Source organism: Rhopilema esculentum, chromosome 9, assembly GCF_057945365.1.
Source record: "Rhopilema esculentum isolate cy_ngs chromosome 9, ASM5794536v1, whole genome shotgun sequence".
NCBI lineage: Eukaryota > Metazoa > Cnidaria > Scyphozoa > Rhizostomeae > Rhizostomatidae > Rhopilema > Rhopilema esculentum.
In genome coordinates, this window is record NC_142823.1 from 3,426,866 (window position 1) to 3,445,372 (window position 18,507).

Sequence of the window (18,507 nt, forward strand, 5' to 3'; positions counted from 1 at the left end):
CAAAAGCAAGTGGCACACAGACTTCAAAATTAATAATTGATTGATTGATTGATTGATTGATTGATTGATTGATTGGTCGATTGATTGTTATTATCCTGAACACCTATAATTCGAGAAACGACACAAAAGTAATCGTGCTTCTGATACTTGATTACTTCAACAGCTCTAAAAGATCATATAAAAAGTCTGTGTTCAGATTCCTGGGATAGATATACCATTTCTCATGGAAACTTCAATCTTTCTTTATCATTACGCTATTTGGTGCATAGAACAGGGCGGTTCTTAGTTGCTACTCCGAATTTCACGGTTAATGCGATCATCAGGCAACGGTCGCCTGAATACCTCTGCCTATACGGTATCGAGCGCTTCATGACAGACCGGCAAACAGTAATTTTCATTTCTTTCTTCATTATTACATTATCTGGTCTGGTGATGTTTAGTATCTGACCCTGCTCGTTTCTCAATTTTGGTATTTCAGTTACACAACATATTAAAAACTTGCGCCTTTTGAAAAGGTTTTTCATATGAAGACGAGCACATTCTTTAGTGCCTTAAGCATTAAGAGTAATGTCTGGATAAAGAAATATGCAAAGAAAGGAAAATACAAATATATATTTAAAGATAACAACAGGAATTAAATCAATAACAAAAATACAACAATTTATCTTTTATTCTTTTTCGTATTGCGGTTTTTCTTACTTTTAAAAGATTCATTACTGTTTCTCTTGTCCTTGCCAGTCTTGTTATTTTTATTCTTATTTTTCACGTTGGCTTGTTGGTAGTAATGAACACCTATCTTCTTTTTGTTTGTCGTCATCCTCTTCTCTTTCTAAAAGAACATACGAAATAATGCAAATTTAGATGCTACAATATATAAGAAGATGTTTTTTCTTATCAGTGTTTAAACGGATCAAATGGGAGTTATGATACTTTACCATCAGTACATGTAGATGGCAAAATATTACAATATCATGCAAGGAAATATTGAATTTAAAATTAAAATGACCGTTTATTTCAATACTGAAACTCAATCAAGCCTGGATAGCTTCCGGGCAATAAGCACTGGCACAAAACAGGTAGCAAACTTACGAAAAAACCACCCACTTCCCAATACACCAATTCGACTTACGACCTCGTTTTGGAAATTTCTCCAAACTTAATTATACGACTTTTTTAAGCTCAGATTTGGTTTTATCTTCATAATTTTAGGCGGGATACCATTTTTCATATTGTTTGTGCTTGTATTTTAGATTTTACCGAGAAATGAAGTTTGAAAACTTGTAAGGGATTTGACCGCAAAAATCGTTTCGGGGGAAAACTTTACCCCCCTAGTCGCCAATCACGGTCAAATCCTTAAAAAGTTTTTATCTTTATGTCGTCATAAAATCACTATCGTGAGCAATATCATAATGAAAACTTGCAAGTGGCCTAAAATCATTGCTGTCAATCCGAATCTGAGGTCAAAAATTTTGTACAAAAGAATTTTTCAAAATTAGGCCGTAAGTCGAATTGGTGTATTCAACTTTAGGACATAGCAATAAAATACGAGCCAAATAATATGCGAATTTATGTCACTTTTCAAAACATGCTTATAGATATTAAAACCAAATCTTTTATCAAAGTAGGCTAAAGTGTATCTTGGTTAGAAATGGGTCTTAAGGGTCACAAGTATATCTTTTTGACTTGCAAATAGTGATCGTTCTATGCTAAAATGTACTATAAAATCAAAACAAGGTTGAAATATCAATCTTACCCTCTTTCTTTTTGTTCCTTCGTCTTCACTATCACTGTCATCACTGAATCGTCTCTTCATTTTCTGTTCTCTGTTTTCTTTTGATCCTAGGTTGAAAAAAGAGGTAACTTCTTAGGTTATACAGCAAACCTAATTATGTTTACTTTTTGGTTTTCTCTCGGTGCGATGGTAGTGTAATGACATTTGACATCATAAATACTGTTAAGAAGGAGTATTTTTTCAGGATTGGGATAAAAGTTTGATATCTACTGCTTAAAAGACCAAAAATGACGATGTAGTTAAATATCACAACTAAGTATATAAAACATTAATTCTAAACGAGCAAGGAATATCCATGCCACAAATATATATTAGCTTATTCAAATGAAATGAGATTCCACGTGAAAAGGATCGAAAAAAGAATAAGAACCCTATCATAATCTCAATGTTACAGTAATATCCGGCAAATAAAAAACTAAATGTTTGCACCCAGTCCCGTTTAAGTTCTCATGATGTGTGGTACATTATGTAATCCGGGTATAGCTTCTCAACCAAGCAAATCTTTTTATAGCTTTATACAGCAAATTCCAGAAGAAAGGAGAGCTCGTTGCTTCGAATTGAAACATGGCAGCGAAAAAATCCTTTTGGTGGTATTTTTCTCATCGCCTGACCCAACAATTTCCATTAATGTTTGCTGAAAACTTGTTCTCAAAAGCAAGTGGCACACAGACTTCAATTGTTGCCAATAAATGAATCAAACCTTTTATTAAGAAAATTGTTAGGACATCTGGTTGGAATAGACTTTGCTATTGGTGGCCAAATGTTAATTCGAGGTCTAATGTAAATTACTGTTTACCAGATTATCAAACAGTGCCCGATGCCGTACAGACAGAGATACAAACTCTTTGCTATTTAGGACTTCGTTGTTTTACGTTTCAACACTGAGTTTACGCTTAAATACTATCACCAGACAACCGTTGTGCGGGTTTTGTGTAATCATCGGGCTATTGCAGGTCATTTAAGTGTCAAAAGGTGTAAATTCCTTAAAAGACAGTATTTAAAATCAAATGAGAAACAAGGCATCTAATCAAGGTGATTTGCGATATACGACACTCATGCAAATATACCACATTTGAAGTATTGATGATTCCTATGATTCCTAAAACAGATCTTTATTTTATTGTTGTCAAACATAGGCAAAGTGTTAGCTGCTAACAAGGACAGGCAACAATCAATAGCTTACTTGGTGTGCTGTCTGTGTTTATATCAACAGCTTCGATACATAAAACATGTGGACTGTGTGAGATTTTGTATGATGAGTCATTCTTTACTGTCCAGTTTCTCGCTGAGCCTGGAAGGCAATTAATATTTTCGATTTTAGAAAATTTTACGAAGGTCACGAAAACGTTGAGCTAGTCAGTTAAAAACTTTGCACCAATGCCAGTTATGTCATACTCCATCTATAGAAATGGCTGGTCTACCACCTTAATTAATCTCAGTTCATTTTAAATTCTTTATACACTAAATAATAAACTAATAAACTAGAAAACCTTGTGTCGTAAATACAATGATTAGGTCCTCGAACTGCAGACCCAAGGGTCTAGAGCTCATGTCCATGCCATGAACAAACTTTTACCCAGAGTAAGGGCAGTCACCAGCTCTCTGCAAGGCATGAGAATCAGGAGTGTGGTTGCAGCAAGAGGAACAACCAGGACACCGCTTGATAAGCATTACTTCTCGGTGTCCTAAACGTACCTCTACAAGTTAAGTAGTAACAATAACAAGTGCTTTACAAGAGGATCTTAACCGCACAGCTAGGGCTTTGCAAGTTTAGGACTGTGGGTTTGTTCCAAGGATGATCTTATTCGGTGTTAAAGTTAAGAGAACAAAATATACCTCCAAATCTTAAAGACATACCGTATTCATAATTAACTTCTTGTGTAGATTTTCCTTTAAGACTACGTGGAGTATTCACTTTGCTCGAAACCACCTTTTTCTGTGAAGATTTTGTTGGAATAGAAACATTTCTGCTGTCCTTCACGGATGAATTTTTGTTTCCTTCTTTAACTCTAGAATAAGCAAAAATGATGAATCATCTAGTTTGGTTTCATCAATTTAGAGAATTATTACTACTTTATATAATTATTACATAAAGATAATTTTACTACTTTTTCTAGATCATTATCAACATTTCTGACCAGTCTAGTATTCTACAAATGGTCTTTTGTAGACTATGTTTGCACCAAGGAGCCTTTAAATTGCCAACAATGAATGGAAATTGGGTCTCCATTTTATCATATTCAGAATGTTTCGACGTCTAAAGATGCCAAAATCAAACATTCTATTAAAGCTAGCACGATTAAGCGTTTTGAATACAGAGAAACAGCCAGGTTACCTTTCTTCACGTGTGTCTTCTTCCTCGTCATCTTCTTCATCATCTTCATCTTCATCGTCATCTTCATCATCTTCTTTAGCATCAACTGCCTGATCCTTATTATTTTGAGCCCCTTCATCGCCATAATCACTCATCTCTTCTTCCTCCTCGTCTTCACTTTCATCTTCTTCACTATCATCTTCATCTTCATCTTCTTTAATCCCAAGAAACGCTTTTTCTTCAGGAGTAAGGCTAGTCAGTATCTGCTCCTCATCTTCGGTCTCAATCTTTGCTTTGATTTTTGAAATATGGCCTTCACTAATATTTTCATCGGAAGATGTCGTTTCTGAGGCCACCACGGTGAAAGAAAGATCACCACCTGCTTTCTTTTTTAACTGATCAGCACTTCGTTTCTTCTTGGCAGCCTTAGACTGCTTCTTGTCTGTCTTTATCTTTCTGCCATCATCCTGTAAAATCTCAAAAGAATTTGGATTCTCCTCAACAGTGGTTGTTAGATCAACAAGCATAGCTGTGTCACCACCCTGGCCAACCCCTGTTTGATTAACCTCTTCGTCACCTTGATTTTCTGTTTCTTTTTCACCATCTTCACTGACATCATCTTCATCTGCCGACAATAGCTCTTCTTCTTCCTCGCCGTCAATTAGCAGGTCTTCATTATCATCCATCGGATCACCCTCTATATCTTCTTCGATAAAGTCAGGTTCAACATGGAGACCTGCTAGGTCCTGCTTTACTCCTTTGACCCGCTTCTCCGGTTGAGCCTTTTCAGCAACTTCATTATCCCCTTCCGCTTTTTCATTACTTGTGGCAGGTACAAACTCGATCTTATCAATCTTTTTCGTTTGGTTTGATACTTCAAAGCCATCTGGCTTTGGAGGTGGGACAAAATATGGCAAACGTCCTCTTTGAAAGTCGGCTAAGATCATTTTTGAAACAGTTTCTGTGTCAGCTTCACCACCCTATTAAACAAGAAAAAAAACAAACGACAATAACTGTTATTAATGGCAATTGACGGATACTTGAGTGGCTTAAGCCATCTGCCAATCAATATTAGCAAACCAACAAGCAAGCGACTGGCATTATATTCATTGATTGGTCAATCGCTGGCTGACGGACGGCCTAAGTAACTTCTGAAATTATCGATTGCCTGTAAAGTAACGCTAAAATTTTAAAAAGAGGTCGGTACTTATATCCCGGCATGCTAAGCTATTTAACATCTCTATCTAACTTATTGTCATCCATCATTGGACGTCTAAAAATGTCAAATTGGCAACAAGAAACGACTAATTCATATATTTAAGTCTAATATTAATTTATAGGTCTTTCTTCCAACCTTCAACAAGTAACTATCCTTGTATCCCATTGAAACAGAAAAATTATTTCATTTCTCACCTCCAAACTTTTTCGGGATTTTTATTTTGCTTGTTAATGTACTTCTATTTCAAACCTTAAGTAGAGTTATCTTTATAGACAACCTATCCCATATCCACCCTTTTTATTCTTCATTGAGGAACTGATTTCTCTTACAGTATCCTTTACTGAAAAACATATAACAAGATAATCTTTCTCATTTGTTTATCAATATTCCTCTTTGGAAAATCATTAAAATCTATTTGACAACAGAAATCTTACCTTCAGCAGACGACCTGACCGCTTTGCAACCTGTTCAAGAAAGTCAGTAACATCCGCATATGACGTCACTTTGTATATCCGTGCAAGATACTCGGGTTTGATACGCTTTAGAACCTCGTCAATATGGTCTGATGGGTTTTCCAAATTTTCGACCCTAACCTATGATTGCAAAAAGGGAATTCAAAGTTGGAGAATAAATTACCCAGCGTAATGATTTGAAAGATGAATGCAGCATTCTAGTTGTCATCACATCAGTTTTTAGATTTTTCATGCCCATAATTTTTTATTAATGTGCAATAGATAAGATTGCGTAAGACTGTTCCGGATAGGGGAAATCTATATAGCATTTCAAATACGTTTAATGGCATTATATTCATGTGCATAATCTTTTATATTGAAAAACAATCAAAATATTATTTTTACGAGGTGTGCTTTCGTAAAAACATTTTAGAGACTGCAAAATAATATTTATTTTTTAATATTAAAATAATATTAGATAACACTTTTATCTTACGTCATCTTGCTCAAATCTAACTAGGTTTATCTGATATTATAAGCACCGCGGGGCAAACCATACTATTGAGATCTCGGACACCTTTGGTGGAAATCCTATGTTTCATCAGATTTTCCATATGAATTGCCATTTAAAGCAAACGAACCTATCTAATTACCCATCAGCTGCAGATATTGCCACTGCAAGTATCTCCCTTCCAGCTCTTACCATATTGCTGAATGTGCTTTTGGAATTTTACTGTATCAGATAGCGTGCTTCCCAAAATAATTCCTCTAAATTATCATGAAAATAAACCATCGCATTGGTTTTAGGGAGCTGGGGAGGCTAATTCCTCAAAGGTCGTATTGTCTATCGTTGGATCTGAAGAACTAAAATATAAAGAAGGGGCAAGCGGGATTTATGATAAATGGTGGAGGGTTATAAACACATGTAACAGTACCTAATCTTATGGTATGAATCAGTTTGGCAGCATATACTCACAACTCCTTTCAACACTATTTCAGTTTCCGTGTCTCCAGATGGATGTACAACACCGGGGCAATCAACAAGATAGATTCGTCGCATCAGGGTCACATATTGCCAAACCTTTAAAAAGAGGTGTTGCTTTCATAAATATAATTAACATACAGTAACATGTTTGTATTTATATAGTCCAATTATAAGTAAATCACTGAAAAAATGGTTAAAGGCATTTGATACAGGTAAAAGTGCCATACAGGCACTCGACCACGAGCGGTTGACCAATCAAATTGCGCACAGAGAAAAACACGTGAACAGTTTCCGCTTTACTGCAAATCGGTGAAATCCTAGAACAGCGTGCAGTGGTTTCACGTGAGCAGTTCCCAATTCCTTTCTTGTGCGCGTGCTCTTATCAATTTGGCCTAACCTATTTTTGGATTCGCTGTACTTATGCATGTCAAATGCCTTCAATATTGCTGTTTCCGAACATAGTAGACATGCATGAAAACAATCATTAATCGACGTTGAAACATTTATTGTAAAGGATGTATACTGTAGAAAGCGGGACAAGATAAAGAAAACTGCATGAAATTAGTCAAAAGGGTATTGCAGATGTTACAAAGCAGGAAATTTAACTGACAGATAATCAATGAAAGCAGTTAATTAGAGGTCGGAAATAAATGGGGGCTCCCGTCTATTTTTTCCAGATTTTGAAGACTTTTTGCACCTTGCCTCAAACCCTTGTTCCATCAAATAAAACTTTTGACTAAAATTCCGGATAACAGAAAGTCCTTGCAATCACTTTCAACAATACTCTCTCTCACAACAGAAAAGGTCGAGCCCCCCGTTTATTATATTTTAGTCCTAGCCATGACTCTCTCCCGTTTATATGAACATCCCTGTTTACTCTTGACCCCAGAGTACTAGGGTTAATTTCTAGCGAGTTTTGTATGAACAGCTGGTTACCTTTGTTTCGCCGGGTATGGGTGCTGTCTTGCAAACTTTCTTTTTCATCAGCGTATTGATAATCGAGCTTTTGCCAACATTTGGATATCCAATAAAACCCACACTGCATAGATAGCATTGAATTCAGAGGATTCAATAACTGTTTAAATTTACTATCAAGCATATCCAAGAATATTACAAGAAAACTTAATAACGAAGAAAAAATCTTCAAAATGAGATAATGTTTCATAAATTAACTAGAGGCATAGACGTATTTATCGCCTTCTTCGGGGTTTAAATAGACTTTGTCTTAAAGTTCTGGGTGCATTGTAATATAGACATTTCAAACAAACGCGTTACATGCTGAGTAGCGGTTGAGATTTGACGTCATTGTAGGCCGATTGCGGTAAGTTCGCAATCGTTAACAAAGGTTATAGGTTTTAAAACTGGATGTAATATCTTGAAAAGATTAAGTGTAAAGATAGTACAAATATACTTGAGCGAAAGTCGTTACAACCATTAATATTGAAATTAAAAATGATCAACGAAAAGTCAGGGAAATAATTCAACTGATGGTGTACCTGATATTCTTTTTATCAGAATGAAGCTAGAAAGAAATGAATTAAAAATAAATAACAGAGTTACTTTTTGAATAAATATCAAACAGTTGACGTCGTGGTAAAGCTCAAAAAGGTGATAAAAGAAGGTTAGACTGTAATGACGTCAGCAATTAGACTCGAGCCCAGGAAATCCATCCAGGAAATTCTTTAAAGCAGCGTATAACAATTACGTCATGAGATGATACAATCCCAATTCTTATAGAAAATTGCTATGATAACAACATTAGTGCTCACCTTGCCAAACTGTCTGAGTAACTGAATCAAAGCTCCTTTACCGAACGGGTTTTGCACACTGGCATGAAAAGCTAACGTAGGGTATTCTGCAGACAGTGCTGCAATCCATCTCCTCTGTAAGGCAGAATAATACAGGTCGAATGAAAATAACCGGGCTAGAAAACCAGATACCCTACGTTTACTTGCAATACCCTACGTGTTCCTTCGGTGCGAAATTAAGCTACTTTATCGAGACGGTATGATTAGCAAAATGAATCTGGTTAACAGAATATTTAAGTTAAAAACAAGTTCCTTTTTATTGTCGTCACGAAGCAGCTAAATTATAGTAATGCAATTTTTATTGTGAGTCCTTATGCATTGCATGGCTGCATTGTTACAGTTTAAATCATTGGGGAGTTTGGTAGAGATTTATAGGGATTCTATTGGTTCCTAATTTTTTGGACATCTGGCAATTTTATTGGTATTGAGTTGGATTAAAATGGGTCGTCTTCAAAAATGTAAAAATATCCGCGTGTGAGCATCCAGTAACGTGTAACGTAACAGAAAAAGTACGCATAAAAGCCAATTTGCTTGAAAAATAATGTGAACACAAGACTGAAAATTAATGTCAACACAAGATCTTGAATCTGCCCTACGCCACTCTAGTGAACCTTTAAAAATTATCAACATAGGTAAATAATGTGTTGAAGATATAGAAGATTGTTGTTATTTCATTTCAGCATAGAGTATTGGAAGGCAACAAAATGTTCAGTGAAAATGTCATCCCGTAGCAAAGAGGCTTAAGGTATTTGATTTTTGTATCTTCTTTGCAATTGTAAACAGCTGTGAACCTAAGAACCTTTTAGAAGGATGCTTGATAGGTTACAAAAAGGGGCGAAACTGAAGAATCTGGCCAGGATAACCCGATTAACCTCGTGTCATACACGTCGAGGACTTTTTTGGCTGCATTAAAGAATCACAGGTCGCCTAGAGTCAGGGAACGCTCTCCTTAGAATACGACACCCAGCAAAACATGATACCTATCCGGATTCTTCATTTCCGCCCAAAAAGGGTCATAACAAACCGTAGCCCACGTAGGAACCAGATCGCATTTGTTGAGCACGAATATCAAGTGTTTGTGCGGTTTGTCGTTCTTCATATAGTTCTCAATATGTCTCGACCGGGTGCCCATCGGGTCACGTGCATCCAGTACCTGTAAAATAAAAGTACGTGGTTTCCTGGATGGGTCTAAACAGACAAAGTCAAGTTGCAAAAACTCAGAAACTGCAAAATGAACTTTTCAAACAGTTCAAAAAGCAGTTTAATTTGGCCATTATTATTCTAAAACAGTTCCACGATTACAGAGCCAAAAGTCTTGGAACACAAACATCATTTTTCAAGTTCGAGTTTGGTCATTCCCCTCTCTCCCTTTTAACAATGTTCGTTTACTCTAAGATAAGGTATTGAATAAGCACACTCTGTCGTGTGAAAAGTAGGATATTTACCAAAACTTTTAACAATGTTCTGGAGGGGAAAAAGAGGAGCAGTTATATTTGGAAAAAGAAATAATAAAAACAAAGAAATACACATGAAATACAAAGAAATTCAAAAATCCATGGGTGTTCCAAATTATTTCAGCAGACATTGAAAGTCGTTATTTAGAAATTTGATGCAATAATTTGATGAATGCGTAGAAATTGTTTTTTACGCCATTGATAGATAAGTATCTATATTTTAACCATTAATACATTCAGTGGTTGTTCAAGGCTTTGGCATCAGGTGGGGCAGAGGATGGCGCCCACGAAAAATTTTGACCATGTTATTAATCACTGGGTTCCAAATTTAGATTTACAAGCGCTTTGATTCATATGAGAAAGAATTTTTCGTAAAGAAAATTGATAAATACCTGGATCACGACATCTGAGGAATCTATGACCTAAAAATGGAAACTTCTAAAATTATTTTGACTGTTGATAGCTGGTTCAAAATTTTGAAAAAACTTGAATTAGACAACAACCTACCGTTTTGTCTCGGCCTTGTATAATTTGATTGTTCTGTTGACTGCACCAAATACAACCAAAATAAACATGTAAAATAAGCCTTGGCCCAGTAAGTTAGGTCTACAAATCAACTGACTATACATACTGAAGTACACGAAGCCTACTATGCGTAAAACTTTGTTCTTGATGTCTGATCTAAAGTACCTTTATATTCCCTACTTTTTCTTGAAAAAAAATGCCAGATTTTCTTTGACTGGGGAAGCCTTACTTTCTGAATGGATTGAATTTGTACATGCGAGTAAATCAAAACAAAAAAGGAAAACAGAAACAGAGAAGAAATGTCAAAATAAACAACAACTTGGTTGAACTAAATGATTTTAGATGGTTGCACAAATCAGATCGGCAATCAGGCCCTCGAAAAATTTCCCTTGCTTTTCCTTGACACAAATTGAACACATAATTCTCTTACTTTTCCAGGTTTTTTCTGACTTTTTTTAAAAATAAGCCATTTTAGGGATTTTATGCCTTCCAGACTTTTCAAAATTTGCGATATGACAAATATTAAGTGCAATAGTCCTTGCCACAGAGTGTTCATACTCATAAAAAGCGTTAAAATTTAAATTATCTACAACTTGATATGCAATAAATAGAATATTTAATGATGAACAAAGACAACAGAATGACGTCACTTTCAGATAACTCTTACTTTAAAAAGTTCATTCCAAATCCGTTTTGATTGTCCTTTGGAGAACATGGAATGTCGAGCTGATTCTCTGACGTCATCTAGATCTTCAGTAACCCTATCTTTATCTTTCTCAGTATCATACATATCTTGAAACGTAATAAGACAAAAAAATTTTAAAACACGTTATGCTTGGTGATGCCACAGTTGTACTTTTCATTAAAATAAAAACAAATCCTAAACTTCTTGGAGGCTGAAAACAAAAATATTATGCATTACTTTTAAAATAGCTACACTTTCATGTCTAATAAGTAATTAGTATACAGTTTGTATTTTGTCGAAAAATTTTTCTTGATGGTTAGTGACTGGTAATAGTTGTGATATTTTTCCAAAGAACACTTCCCTTCCTGCAGGGAACTTCCTTACTAAGCTTTTTCCACAGAAAAGGTGTCTCTCCATCATGTTTTCGCAATTGCGAATAAGGTCACTATCGAAATTAAGCTACATTATCTAATTTGTTTCCTGTCTGATTATTGACTTCAAAATAGAGTTGTTTCCTGACTAAGGAAGCTATATCAGTATTCTGTTATGTTTAATTTGCAGATAATGTTTTCAATAAAGAAAAAACATTCATAGTTTTAATATTGACTTTGAATTCATGAGCAATTACATTAAGATGATTTTCAATATCGTGTTAGTCAGAACAACATTGAATCCAGCTAAAGCCTTTTTATTCCAATTCCAACAGGGCTAGCAAAATCTAAAATATAATCTATGCTGCTTTTTGTGCCGTCGCTTGGTACAATAGTCAAGGTCTAGCATTTTGATGGAACGTTGAAACAAAGAAAGAGACTGTTTATAACCTGTTAAAAATCCTTCAATGTTGTACATGGATTTTGTAATTCAGCCAATTACTTGAAGAAACTGAGCTTGCAACTCAAAATCAAACAAAATAGTGGATAATGTATTTGATGATAAGGGATAAGTGCCACTAGCTTCACTCACCATTTGATTTCATTGCTGTTTCTACAAGGTCCTTTAAGAAATGAAAAAGATATTTCATACATTTGAAGGGTAATCAAAGCGTATGTGATCATTAGAGTATCAACTATATTGGAGCATTATCAATAGTCTATGAAAATAATAAAACCCTAAAAAAACATGAATGATTCAAACTTATCAAATATATAGCTTCAGGAGGAACTCTGACATTATGGGTAGCATTGCTTCGCAAATTGAAAGAAAATTGTTACCTTTAGGTCAGCTGATTTCAAAGCTGGGCGTTTTCTGTGAGCCTTTGGGCCAAAGGTATTTCCAAAGCTCTCCGTATCCAACAAATGAACTCTAGCTGTCTAGGGTTTAAACAAAAACAATGCTGCAAAAATATCATTTGAAGATATCTTTTTCATTTAAGACATCATTCTTGAAGCTAGATTAGCTAAGAAGACATGTTATTGAAATTTTAAAATCAGATACCTGTAGTTATAAAATCTTCATTTAATTTTTTTGCCTTGAAATACTTAAACCTGGGTAACAATTAAGTTGTATTACTACTTTAAAATCAAACCCGGCAACAACAAACTGATAAAATCTAAAATAAATATCTGAATATATAAATAATTATATCCTTGAGGTAATTCAAATTAATTTCTGCTACATTGGATGTGACATTCAAGATTTTAAAAAATTGCCTGTGGAGATAAGAGCTAAATATTGATGTCTGAGATTGTTGATCCCCAATGGTGCATCCTACCAAGGAGAACTGGAGGGCCTACTGATCAAAATGCTTTCTGTAGATCAATAAATATATTATAATTCATTTTTCAAAGCCATTTTCAAGTTCTGTACTGCCAACAAACTGAATATATTATAGTACAAATTATGTTACATTCGTGCAAACAGGAAAAGATCTTTATACATTGACAAGAGGGAAATAAATTGGAGCTGTTATAAGCAGGGACTGCACACATTCTTGGCTTGTGCATTATAATATGCTATGCATGCTTTCTTCTGGCCTATATACTTTCCTTTGGGCTAGAAATAACACCAAATGTAAACAAGAGTTCTTAAAGATAGGGCATGTTATAAATAAAAAGATTACCTTTTTACGATCTTGCAACAAAGAAAGTGGAAGCTTTGAACTCTTCATGACAACCTGCAAGTCAAAAAGGTTTTATTGCTATCAAAAGTTAACAAAAAACACTAAAGTGCAAAAGCATTTGTGGCATGTCATGAAGTGCACAGTGAATCATAGGTTGGAAAAGTGTCTCTGTACCATTTAAACATACATAAATTTTGTACAACATTGAAACTAGAACTTCAAAATGTGAGTTTCATGGAGATAAAAAAATGAAACTTTGTTTTTTTAACAGAAAAAAGAAAATTTATCAGAAGATAACCTTGTAAGGGTCTTTCATAACTTTTCCCATCTCTGTCTGAAATGTTTGTAGTGCTCCCTGGGTTATCACTCGTGTGTTACCTAAATAAATTGATACAAAGTAATTAAAGCAGGATTAATCTCATGTATCTTTTAAAATTATAAATGAATAAAACAAAGGTGAAATTATAATTAGACTCACTGAAAGGACCAAGTACATTGTGTGCTTTAATTAAAGGACAAGTGACACGCTTTTGGCGCCAATTTTTTTTCTTTTAACTTAAAGTAAAATACTTTAAGAGAGTGTTGTTGAAATATTTTTCCTTTCTGATTTCATTTTCCTACTTAAAAACCATTTTCAAATTATGGCGGGAAATGAATCACATGACACCGTGGCATAGATTGTTATAATTTGTTATTGCTGCTACTGGTATACAGTGAAATATTAACGTTTACAACACGCTTCTAAACGAATTCAGTTTGTCTGGACATGGCGCGTCGTGTTTCGTAAACTCTCTATTAATTACAGGAAAATTTCGAGTTATCACAATGTATGTCATAGGGTCACGTGATAAAAAGCAAAATCGTGTCCCCTGAGCCCCCTGATTAGAATTTTTTGTTCTAAACCAGGAGAAACTTACTTCTAAAAGATGATCTATAAGTTAATGAAAAGAAAAGATAGGGTGAAAAGTGTGTCACTTGTCCTTTAAATAGGAGGGGTAGAAGAGGCCGGCATATGAAACTCAGTTTTTATAAAAACAATGATTTAACATTGTGTAATTGATGACAACATTGTCTTATCTTGTTAACCTGCTGTGATCAACTTAATTATGATGTATCTCACTTGTATCAAAATATGAAATTGTTTAAACATATCCTTTTCCATACATCTCTTAACTTGGCAATACAAACAATCTTCTTTAGCTTGAAAATACCAACAATCTGCCCATGGAAAGGTTTACAAATATGCATTATCGTCAACAGCCTATTGTGGAGTTTGCCTGCTTTTTAGAAAACACATCAAACTCTAGATACAGATTTAATTTTTTTATTAAGTTTATGCCTTTCATAATCCAACTGAATGTTGTTTGCTGTAATTATATCCATACAAATAGGGTATAAAAAAGCTGGGTCATTTTAAAGAACCATACATGTGTTTAGCTCTGGTTATAGGGCAATGAGCACTTTACATAACAATTATTCATAGTATGCCCATTTAATACATTTAATACAAATACATAATGAGTTTATCCATTTACAAATGGTCCTAAAGGCAGTACATAACCCCTACTAACCAAACCATTTTCTATTAGGTGCCACTCTGGCAACCTCTCCTGATTTAACACGCTTTTGAAATTCAGCAGCTTCAATAATCTTTCCATCCTTATCCCTGAAAATAAAAAAGGCAACAACTCATTTTCTTTTATCAAAAGAATACCACATAACAATGCAATCAAACTAGAATATCACATAGCAATGCAACCAAACCTTGCATTTCAAAGCTACATATCTGCCTTATGATAAAAGATATGAGTTCAAAAGGATAACACACTGCAACTACCAATAGATTGAAGGCTGGTTTCAGCGTTGGCTACACCTTTACATGAATACCTTGAATCATGGGTTAAGCACCCAGGTGCTTGTTTAATTTTTGGGCCTGAAGGGGGCTTATTCAAGCAGAGCCCTTATTGGAGTGGAGGGCTTATTTGGTGATGGTGGACGTCAAAGCAATTCAAGCAAAGACAAAGAAAAAAAGAGGCATTTGCAAAGTGAAAAAGAAAATTGTCCAAGTAGATATATTTGAAAATGTGTTAAAAGCATTTCCTTGCTATGATAAAATGGAAATAAAGATGACAAGAATGAAAACTAGAACAAATATCTTGTAAGACTTATACTTATGCAGGCCTTGCTCTAAGTAAAATGAAGGTGCTCCATAAAAAGAGCCCCTTAGAAACTCTAGGCGCTCTATTTCGCACCTCTAAGTAAATGTCCTTGAAAACATCCTTCGAGAGCTTTAGGAGATCGAGAGCTTCAAATCGAAAGCTTCGGAAGAATGTTAAATATGAAATTTAACGGTGATACCACAAAGCACCATAATATGAAATAACAAAATATGCAACAAACACTATATTAATATAAATATAGAAATATAATAAAACAAAGTCGCAAAATTGTTCAGATTTTTCTAGATATGTAAGTTGCCATCATTCGATGAGCTTTTATCAGTGTCAGTATCACTACTGTTATGTTTAGCTTCACATATTGCTTCATCAAAACGCATGGCTTTAAATCGAACTTTAACTTTGTAACTTTGTTGGACGGAAACGTGATCGCTGATTTGCACAGGCGATTTTAAGTTATTAAGAAAAACAGAAAGTAATTTATACTTCAATAGAAGATTAACGCTTGCTCGAAAATCAAATAAATCTGCCGGAGAATACGCTTACGTTTGATGGCCTGTACCCTTGATGGTTATTAGAGGGTTTTCAGATTAAAAATGATATCGAAAACCCAACGTCGAATTTGCTGAATTTTTTCTCAAAGGGGTAATCTTACGCAAATCATAATATTGCGGTCTGTTGGGAAGATTGTTTATGCTTGATCAAGTTGATTTAACAAATTCCAAAAATTTATTTTGCTCCGCGTTAATATTGTTTTTACGTTCTGAGGGGCTCTATAAATCGCTCTCCAAGGCTCTTTTTGGGTGCGCTCTAGGCGCGCGCGCTCGATCGAGCGCCTTTCCGGGCAAGGCCTGACTTATGTGACAAATCTTTTTGGCTAAATTTTGAATTAATACCTGTTTCTTAGGAGATAGTGGGTGCTTATTCGAGGGCAGGGTTATTTGATAATTTTCCTGATTAGGTGGTTGCTTAATCAAGCTGGGTATTTATTTGGAGAGGGGGGGTGCTTATTCCAGGATTTACAAGAGTATATTGTCTTAGAAATTACCTTGTTGGTTTTCCAGATTTGTACATTTTCAGTCTCTTCACAGTGGCTTTGCTTCTCATCTTTGAACCAAGATCTGGTTTTGCACGATCTATGATCAATTTTTGAAATTTTTAACATATTGGTGAAAGGAAGCCATACATTATTTGGACTTCTGAATATATTACTGCTCTTTGTTGAACGTATTTGTCATTCAGCCAAGCTTCTAGGCCACTTCTTGTAACCTCCATCATAACATTTTGCTTTTTATAGACCAAAGTAGTTTTTAACATATTTTTTTGCCCCATATCTCAGTGACCTGGCCTTGAAAAACTGCTCACAGGGGCATTGCTGAAATAATTATTTCAAAAATGCATACAAACCATATTGAAAAGTAGGGCACACAAATTTCAAGTTCTGTAGTGTGTATTTTGTAAACTGCATCACACATCCTTCAGGTTTGAGGCCTGTGTCACTCACTCCAATTTTCTCTCAGTGTATAACAAAATACTATGGCTGTCAAAATTAACTCCTTTCAGAGTATCTAACGTCCGGTGATGACCAACTGACATTTAATAATCTGACTTGACAAAAGCTATATTATAACCTGTCATAATTGAATAAAGTAATATTTTGAAAAGAATTGTACACTGAATTACTTCATAATTTCACAGATTTAATGCTTAGTGAAAATGGCAAATTTCCATATTAAATAAATGTGATTTCAATGTAAATAAAACTTTCCTCTATGTTAATTTGATTACTATTAAACAATTTCAAGGAGAACGACCTTTCATTGTGGATAGAGGAAATAGAGCTTCCATTTTTACATTTTCTGTTGGTCATGTGCCTCTCGACTTTTTTATACAATAATGTGCGCCGTGTGCGTTGATCAAATAAGGTTGACAAGCCAGTCTGCAGAGTTTGGCATGTGCACACTGGAGATATTTTTGTGCAAAACCTGTTGCACACCGGGTATTTTTGGGTGTGGCCAAAAAGATTGGTGTGGCTTGGTGTGGTCCCATAGAAAATGTCAGCTGATAAAAACAAGCACAGTCGTGTATGAACAATTTGAGATATCATGAATCTTACTTGAAAAATATACAAAAAAAACTTGCGCTATCTTTAACAGTATACTTCACACGCATTTTTACGGTGAAATGCAAATTCACAAATTTTAACCATAACTAGGGAAAATAGTCGGTGCACACCAGCAATTTTTGGTGGTGCACACCGGCACACCAGGCTTTTTGCTCGTGCACACCGGAGATCTCGTCGAAAAGTGCCACACTCTGCAGACCGGTTGACAAGCACTGTTCTAGACTGGCGTCAAGTCTGCACAAAATAAGAAGGATTTGTAAAGAAAACCTTCCTATTTACCAAATTCCAATAGTTCGAAAACGAATCTTGTGTTATATTACTGAAATATCGATGATTAAACCCGGCTTTTTAGCAGTTATCACACTCATGAATCCTGAGTCGTATTGTACCTACATATTGTATCTTGAGTCATATATATAACGTTTAAGAAGTTCTCAATTTTCTTTTCTGACCATTATAATTGGTTTGTATTTGTAAATAATGTTAGTTTATCAGAATACATTTGAATTTGAATCTAAAGTTAGGTTTTTTCGTGTCTCTTTGAACAAACTGCGGTGTGCCTAACTCTACCGGAACTTGGTGCCTTTTCTAAATTTAAGACACTTACCCGGGTTTGTGCTACTCTTTGATGGGTTAAAACTCTGTTTGCCGCTGTTTCCATTTTTCTTTGGTTTACCCATTTTGATCGGGTTGATTTGAAATGCAAAATGGATAAATAAAATAGCCGTGAAGCAAATCTAGACACGATGCGAGTGTCTGGGCGCTTTTGAATTTGCCTCGTTTCCATGGGCAGTCTCGATCTTCTATTATTCATCATCATCATCATCATCATCATCATCATCATCATCATCATCATCATCATCATCATCATCATCATCATCATCATCATCATCATCATCATCATCATCATCA

General features: G+C 35.0%; 2 protein-coding genes across 2 annotated transcripts in view; one reads left to right on the top strand and one right to left on the bottom strand.

Annotated features, from left to right (window-relative positions):
- Nucleotides 1-593: 593 nt before the first annotated feature.
- On the bottom strand, nucleotides 594-18,378 carry LOC135689042 (nucleolar GTP-binding protein 2). The gene is made up of 20 exons (XM_065206143.2): nucleotides 18,203-18,378; nucleotides 16,519-16,606; nucleotides 14,865-14,959; nucleotides 13,592-13,671; nucleotides 13,294-13,347; nucleotides 12,446-12,544; nucleotides 12,198-12,228; nucleotides 11,217-11,341; nucleotides 10,417-10,446; nucleotides 9,595-9,723; nucleotides 8,532-8,645; nucleotides 8,259-8,284; nucleotides 7,699-7,801; nucleotides 6,754-6,858; nucleotides 5,760-5,918; nucleotides 4,128-5,086; nucleotides 3,650-3,801; nucleotides 2,976-3,083; nucleotides 1,754-1,839; nucleotides 594-829 (listed from the first exon to the last, which is right to left on the bottom strand). The coding sequence occupies exons 1-20, from the start codon at nucleotides 18,273-18,275 to the stop codon at nucleotides 662-664; spliced, it is 2,784 nt and encodes a 927-aa protein (XP_065062215.2). The 5' UTR covers nucleotides 18,276-18,378; the 3' UTR covers nucleotides 594-661.
- LOC135689055 (uncharacterized) overlaps nucleotides 9,307-18,507 on the top strand; it is a 95,650-nt gene continuing 86,449 nt past the window's right edge. The window contains exon 1 of the mRNA XM_089110087.1: nucleotides 9,307-9,315. The gene's annotated coding sequence lies outside the window, so the exon portion shown is untranslated. The remainder of the gene's footprint in view (nucleotides 9,316-18,507) is intronic.

Coding starts and splice junctions, on each gene's coding strand:
- LOC135689042 (XM_065206143.2), bottom strand. CDS start 18,275: ATGGGTAAACCAAAGAAAAATGGAAACAGCGGCAAACAGAGTTTTAAC. Junction 14,960..16,518: donor AAATCTGGAAAACCAACAAG/GTAATTTCTAAG, acceptor TTTTATTTTCAG/GGATAAGGATGGAAAGATTA. Junction 3,802..4,127: donor GAAGACACACGTGAAGAAAG/GTAACCTGGCTG, acceptor TGCTTATTCTAG/AGTTAAAGAAGGAAACAAAA.